This window comes from Osmerus eperlanus, chromosome 3 (assembly GCF_963692335.1).
Source record: "Osmerus eperlanus chromosome 3, fOsmEpe2.1, whole genome shotgun sequence".
NCBI classification, from domain to species: Eukaryota; Metazoa; Chordata; class Actinopteri; order Osmeriformes; family Osmeridae; genus Osmerus; species Osmerus eperlanus.
The window spans coordinates 22,265,374-22,272,751 of NC_085020.1; the positions used below are offsets into that span (position 1 = coordinate 22,265,374).

General features: G+C 44.3%; 1 protein-coding gene across 3 annotated transcripts; it reads left to right on the plus strand.

Annotated features, from left to right (window-relative positions):
- Window positions 1–585: 585 nt before the first annotated feature.
- On the plus strand, window positions 586–6,534 carry hnrnpa3 (heterogeneous nuclear ribonucleoprotein A3). Of its 3 annotated transcripts, XM_062457902.1 has the most exons (10): window positions 586–640; window positions 883–1,044; window positions 1,822–1,944; window positions 2,057–2,203; window positions 2,423–2,633; window positions 2,746–2,835; window positions 3,045–3,506; window positions 3,646–3,774; window positions 3,926–4,016; window positions 5,652–6,534. In XM_062457902.1, exons 2-9 carry the CDS (start codon window positions 1,039–1,041, stop codon window positions 4,000–4,002), a joined length of 1,245 nt encoding a protein of 414 aa, XP_062313886.1. In that variant the 5' UTR covers window positions 586–640; window positions 883–1,038; the 3' UTR covers window positions 4,003–4,016; window positions 5,652–6,534. The 3 variants fall into 3 exon arrangements, with proteins under 3 accessions (XP_062313886.1, XP_062313885.1, XP_062313887.1); XM_062457901.1 differs by lacking the exon at window positions 5,652–6,534 and having other exon boundaries at window positions 3,926–4,820; XM_062457903.1 differs by lacking the exon at window positions 5,652–6,534 and having other exon boundaries at window positions 3,204–3,506; window positions 3,926–4,820.
- Window positions 6,535–7,378: the final 844 nt, after the last annotated feature.

The following is a 7,378-nucleotide window of genomic DNA, read 5'->3' on the forward strand; positions in this document are numbered from 1 at the left end:
CGTTATGTGTTTATGGTAAGGCATTATGTTGCATTGCCTTACAGAGAGATTTACATTCTCAAATAGATTTTGACAGATCCTTGTTAAACCAGTGGTTTCTTATGGATGTTTGTGTCTTTTTGTATTTTAAATTGCGATATAATTATAGGTTTTGACGCCAGAATGTGTCACGTTTATGAGAGTAAATGTGTGGCACGAGACTCTGGGACACTTCAAGGACAAAGCCCTGTCAGCTGAAGCTCTAACTGTCCTCACCCTTAGTGGCCAGTAGATGGCACACAAAGCGCTTGTCCGCCTTGTTTCATAACATTATTCCCGAGGATACCAACCGAACCACAACATCATGGTACAAAAATGTACCGCTTTCCGTACGCAATTTAAACATGCTTCAGTAAAGCATTGGGTCGGTTTACATGGTTGGCCTTAATGAGAGATCTGTGTGCAGTTTATGCAATTTCAGCTGTATAAAGAGAGGTATACTTTAAATGGTTTCCTCTGGTGGAAAACATATCATTTTACCCGTCAGATTATCCTACCAGGGTTTACTGCGCATGTGCACATTAATATTGCGTCATTTTTGTCACTGTAAAATCATACTAGGCTACTCTTTAATTTTAGACTGGTAGAACAATCCGATGAGGTATTTTGCACTGTAATATCATTTTACTCGTTTATTTTAGACTGATAGGACATTCTGATCATGTATTTTGCACTGTAAATTTATCCTACCTGTTTATTTTAGACTGGTGGGCCTACTGGTAACAGTCTGATTAGATATTTTGCACTGTAAAATCATACTACCAGGATTTTCTGTCGATGTGGTAGGATGGATCGATAGATAGATATATGGATTGATATAGCTATAATTTTGCTCTACGGTAGCAACATCTGACAAGGTAGGACCAGGACAAATCAACAGTACACCGATCCTGGATCAGTACAGAGAACTGCTTTCGTCACGTGGTCCGTTAATCCCTGTCACTGTCACCGAGGAACGTTTCTGCTGTCATTAGCCAGAAGGACCGATCACGCTGCGAAATGGAGGTGATGCTTTCATTGTACATCAGATGTTTTAGATGTTTACTATACAACAAATTGTAAAGATCGCTTCATTATATTCAAAGTAGCCGTCCCGTGTCAGCAATTAGTGATATTCGAAGTGCATCGTTGAATCCGGTGACTGCAGCTATTAGCTAATGCTAGCTAGCTAGCTAGCTAGCCTCCTTCAATTCCTGTTTGACTCAAGTCAACAGCCAGAGCTAGCTAGCTTACATGATGCTACAATGTTATTTCCAGAATCGTCAAGGCCTCGATCGTTGCTGATCATATTTACAAGCTAGAGACACTGGTTCCAGAGATCGAACAGACACACGTGGAGCCAAATGTATCCACGTGTTGTCACATTTGTTACGATGTTATGAATTGCTGTTAAGTACAACGATGATGTTCGAGCTAATTAGGTTTTGTCTATAGCTAAATGTGATGTTGCAGACAGGTGAAATCGTTGTTCACATTAGCTTCAGAGCTAATGTACCTAACCCCAGTTACCTAAATACGAGTGCGTCCCATAATTCCCTCTTTCCATTCTGAAGGATTTTAAGGCGCGTTTTGAACGTTAATGATTACATTCAGAAATGCGTTCTGTGGTTTTAGGATGACAGCCTATACCTGCTGGATGCGTTTTAGCCCAGTAGCACAGGTCAAACGTGGGAGTGAGGTCAAGTGTACAACTGTCAAGTCTAACACTGTTTTTGATCAATTCCTGTTTTCCTAAATCACTTAATCAGATTTAGCTTTTGACCCCTTTCTTTGACCTAACAGGGGCGTGAGTCCAAGGAGCCAGAACAACTCCGAAAGCTGTTTATTGGAGGACTGAGTTTTGAAACTACAGAGGAGAGTTTAAGAGCCCACTTTGAACAATGGGGAAAGCTCACAGATTGCGTGGTGAGAGAACCATTATGACATTTCATATTTTCCACATTACAGATAATAATGAAGAAGTCTGATATTTTGTGTGTTTTACCTGTAACCTGACGACCTCCCCGCTGTCTTAAAGGTGATGCGGGACCCAAACAACAAGCGCTCGCGAGGGTTTGGCTTTGTGACGTACTCCTGTGGCGAAGAGGTGGATGCTGCCATGGGGGCTCGCCCCCACAAGGTGGACGGACGCGTGGTCGAGCCCAAGAGGGCTGTGTCCAGAGAGGTTAGCCTACCCAGCTGAACTAACCCCGTGGAGCTAACCCAGTTGAACTAACCCAGTTGAACAAACCCAGTTGAACTAACCCAGTTGAACAAACCCAGTTGAACAAACCACGTTCGAACTATTCACTTCTGACCCTTGTAATGTAACCCAGATTCACTTTCAGGTGCATCTCAGTTGAACGAAAACACGTTGTGCTCATATTTCTGTGCTTGGTCTCAGGACTCCTCGCGACCTGGCGCCCACCTGACGGTGAAGAAGATATTTGTGGGCGGGATCAGGGAGGACACGGAGGAGTACCACATACGGGAGTACTTTGAGACATACGGCACGATCGACAGCGTAGACATCATGGAGGAGCGGCAGACGGGCAAGAAGAGAGGGTTCTGCTTCGTCACGTTCGACGACCACGACACCGTCGATAAGATCGTCGGTACGTTGTCGTTTTGAGTTTTAAGAATTTCAATTCGATCAAAATTGGATTTTTTATAAGTTTAAACGCGTGGAACTATTCTCTGTGGTAAACCCTTTTGTTTACCTTTCAGCTCAGAAATACCACACTATCAACTCCCACAACTGTGAGGTCAGGAAAGCCCTATCTAAACAGGAAATGATGTCAGTGTCAAATCAGAGAAGTAAGTCTCCACAATAAACAGTTCAGTTTTTCGGTTCTCTGCAACAAACAAAGACACGCCCTACGTATTAAAGCTGTTATCCTGTAAATTATCGACTCAACGAACCTTTCAAGGGGACTGCACTCATACTAAAGTCCTTAGTACAGTGGTGGACCTGTACACAGTTAGAGCAGCGCAAATTCTGCCGTGTAACTGTAATTGTCTTTTAGACAGGGGTGGAGGATCAGGGGACTACATGGGCAGAGGTGGAGGTTTTGGGGATGGCAACTTTGGCAGAGGCAAGTGCCCTGTTTTTGACCATGGCAACTACAGCAGCCGGGTGAGTGGAGTGGAGCGCTCTGACGGAGCGCGTCCCCCCTGTGTTACAGGAGGCTTCGGCGGAGGGCGGGGCGGTTACGGAGGGGACGGTGGCTACAACGGCTACGGGGGAGACGGTGAGCGCTCACAAACACGAGCCGGCCGGAAGCGCCAGGTGTTCGGCAGGTGTTACAAAACACGGCAGCGTCACCCGAGCCGCGGGCCTCTCGTGAGCGCTGCGTTTGTTGTGTCTCCAGGTGGGAACTACGGCGGGGGGCCCGGCTATGGGGGCAGCCGGGGGGGCTACGGAGGGGAGCCCGGGTACGGAAACCAGGGAGGAGGATTCGGAGGATACGACAACTACAATGATGGAGGTACACAGAACCTTTTAGAGGTGTTGGCTCATGTAGTTAGTGATCCACGACCCACTGGAGGCGGGGTGTCTGGTGTCTGGAACGGGAGCTTGTTCGGTAGTTTGACACCTGTATTTAATTTCTTGTGGTTGATACTCAGGAAACTTCGGTGGCGGAGGAGGAGGTGGACATTACAATGACTTTGGCAATTACGGTGGGCAGCAGTCCAGCTATGGACCTATGAAGGGGAACAATTTTGGCGGCCGAAACTCCGGGGGTCCTTATGGAGGTCAGTGAAGTCTTTAGCTCTGGTGACACTTTTTTTTTTAAACCAACATATGTAAATATCGTGGTTTCTTTTCCCAGGCACAGTTATTTACACTTTGTCTGAGGTTGTGACAGCTTATTGTTTTGAACGAGCTGATCGTCGTTCGTTACAGGTGGATATGGGTCCGGAGGTGGAGGTGGTGGTGGTGGTGGTGGTGGTGGCGGCTATGGTGGTTCACGGAGATATTGAGTTTTGACGCTGGGGTAAGTTCCATTAGAATCAACATGCCTGACCACACAGAGTACAGTGAGCGTATGAGTGTAGAATAACTGTTTTGTTCTATCCTGTATCCATTCAACAGGCTTCAGATCTTAGCAGGAGAGGAGAGGAGGGGTGAATGGGAGGCAGCAGTGGTCAGGAAAGCTGCAGTTTAACTTTGAGGCAGTCGTCTTGAGAGCATTAGAGGAACACAGAAGCCAGACACGTTACTCAAGCTAAAGTGGGAGGAGCTAATGCAAAAAGGGGACTGTTCTTCAAGCGAACCAGTGTAGACATAGTACCTTTCCCACTTTCTGATAGATGTTTCCCCATTTACACATTTTCCCTTTTGTGTATATGAAGTGTGTGTACTGTGCCTGTGGTATCAGGAGTAAAAACAACATTTATTTTTTATTTTTTACTCTGCAGTCAGTTTTGAATGATGCGTTATGTTGCTGTAGATGTATTAGATTTAGATCTGGAGTCTTTTCATCTTTGTCACTGAAGAATTTGGTTTTGTCAAAACATCCCAGGCATTGCAGGCCCATCTATAAGCTTTAGCTGGCCATTTTTATTTGAAGTTATTATGATTGCTTGTTTCTCAGTGTCATGTGTATTTTGATTTTGTATTTGAAGAACAGCATGTAATTCATAGTATTAGTGTAACAAGCAATTTTAAGCAGACTGGACATTAATTAAGGGAATGTTTCACACTACTTGTACACAGTAAACAGAAATCTAGATTGTTTAAATATTTTGAGAAGTGAAAAAAAAAAACAGATTAAATAAAATTTGTTTAGTAAAGTACTTTGAGGTTTTAGTGCGTCATTGGCTGAGAGAGAGAGTTGCATTTTTTTCTCCATTGCGTATTTGTCTGTAATGAAGTGTAGTAAAAAGCCATGTCTGAGAAGAACCGTTTTCTTGGAACTACTTTCAAAGATCTTTTTTTTCCAACCCCATGGCTCAATGGCAAGAGAGTCCGCTAGTCCCTAGGGCTAGGCTCACAATCCACCTATGCCAGTTTTGAGCTAGTAGGATTATTGCCACTGCCAGCCTCTTCAGCGGGATAGTATGGAACAGACTGTCAGACAGGACCTCTTCAGCCGCAGCACAGTGGACGAGTCAGCATGTTCAGAGAGGAGGCAGCTTCCACAGCCACGTCCGAGGAGGGGGAGCGTGCAGTCTCCATGCCATGTAGTGAGCATCTCTCTCAAGGCTAGCTAAACCTACATTTACATTTAGTCATTTAGCAGACGCTCTTATCCAGAGAGACTTACAGTAAGTACAGGGACATTCCCCCGAGGCAAGTAGGGTGAAGTGCCTTGCCCAAGGACACAACGTCAGTTGGCATGACCGGGAATCGAACCAGCGACCTTCTGATTACTAGCCCGATTTTCTAACCGCTCAGCCACCTGACTCCCTAAACCTCCCCAGCAACTGATGCTAGCGAAGAAAGACTAGGAAGTGCCGTGCCTTTGGACACTTGGAGATCCCGTTGAGTCAGATACACTTTGCCAGAGAATACTAGTTTTCAGACGTAACAGGAAAAAAAAAAAGAAAAAGGGAGTGAGTATTTCTCAAAAATGCTTACCTTTCAGAAGATGGAGCAGGTAAGAGTAACTACTTTGCTTGATTTACAGATTTGGAAAGAACCATTTCATCCGCTCTTAATGGCTGAAACTCTGTAAAGACCTGGTAACATGGAAGGTTCTGGATGGGTAAGACAGTATGTTTTTCAAAGTATTATCCATGGCTGCCACTTGACACTCTTAAATGTACAATACCACAGAGGTTGAACAAAAGCATTTGGTCTGTAAAGTATGAGAGAAGGGTTCATTCACCCATTGTGTAGCCGATCAAATTGCACTTCTACAAAGAATCTGAGGTTTCTGGAGCAGTCCTACAGTCAGGAAGGTTTCAACTGTGTACACAGTATGTGTGTCTGAACAAGGACCTCACAGTGGCAGGAACATTCAAGGGAGACTTTTGCGCAATTGTCTGACTGTGTACATTTACATTTAGTCATTTAGCAGACGCTTTTATCCCGAGCGACTTACAGTAAGTACAGGGACATTCCCCCGAGGCAAGTAGGGTGAAGTGCCTTGCCCAAGGACACAACGTCATCTGGCACAGCCGGGAATCAAACTGGCAACCTTCTGATTACAAGCCCGCTTCCCTAACCGCTCTGCGACCTGACTCCCTAAGACTCCCTAAGTGTTGTGTTTGAGAGGGTGAAACATGGATAGGACTGACAGGATTCATTCCCTTAAGCTGGCGAGGGCATTGCTCCCCTGCTCAGAAACTGGACACACCACATGTGAATAAGCACACTGCTCACTTTAAATTACACCCAGGAAGAGTTAGAGAATAGTGACAGAGACCAAACTGTTTTACATGGATACTCTAAAGAACTACAGTACTATACTATATACTCTTATCAACACCCAAATGAAATTGACCGCACATACTGTACTCCCATAGTAAGTCTTGACGATAAACTGAATAAAATAAATGATGCATTCCAAAAATGACTTCTTTTTTTTCCTGAATAATGATATTTTCTCTCCAATTTCTTTTGATATGTTCGGTATGGATCATAGCTGTAATTCACTCAGTTGAGAGTCTGAACACAATTTAATCGGTCGATCTGCACAACAGAGTAGTTGTGTCACTTGGTAATGGTCACAGAATAACAAACCTTTTAAATCATTTATCAAATTAGTAGGTTGTATTTTGTGGGTGGGTTATTTTCTTGTCCTGTGAAATAACGCAGGGTAGCAAAAGCTGAACTTGGGAGTGTACCTTCTCATTCTGCTATCTTTTGTTAGCTTTGTAGTTGGAAAAGAAAAGGGTTTGGTGCTCAAAGGTAACGTTGGTGAGTGAAAGTGCATCGAAGTACAAATACTACCGAGTGCTGTGCTTTCCAAAGTGTTTATCCAGGGGACCTTTGTAAAGTGTTCATGCATGGTTCACATGGAGTTTAACTGAACAATAGAGTTACTGTGGCATAACAGAATGAATGCTGTGTTTTCCGAGCCTGCGTACTGTACATGGGCTCTGTAGCATTAAAGGATTCGGGTCATCATGGGCCAGATTTAGTTGAATGCGCAAGTCTCTGTTCAGTAAAAAAAAAGGGTGATTGATCAAGTCTAAAAATGTACAGAAACGTTGTGCTGATCCACATACACTATTCAGTGTTCCGTACTGCATTTGGTTTAAAGAGAAATCACATGGATTGTTACGTAATCTGTCTCCAAAACCATGTGTCCATCTGGTTCCCATAATGCGGCCTATCTGCAGTGTTTTTCCCAGTAAAGTTTCCAGCGTTTAGTCAAAGCTGAGTTCCGAGTCAAACACGAGACCGATC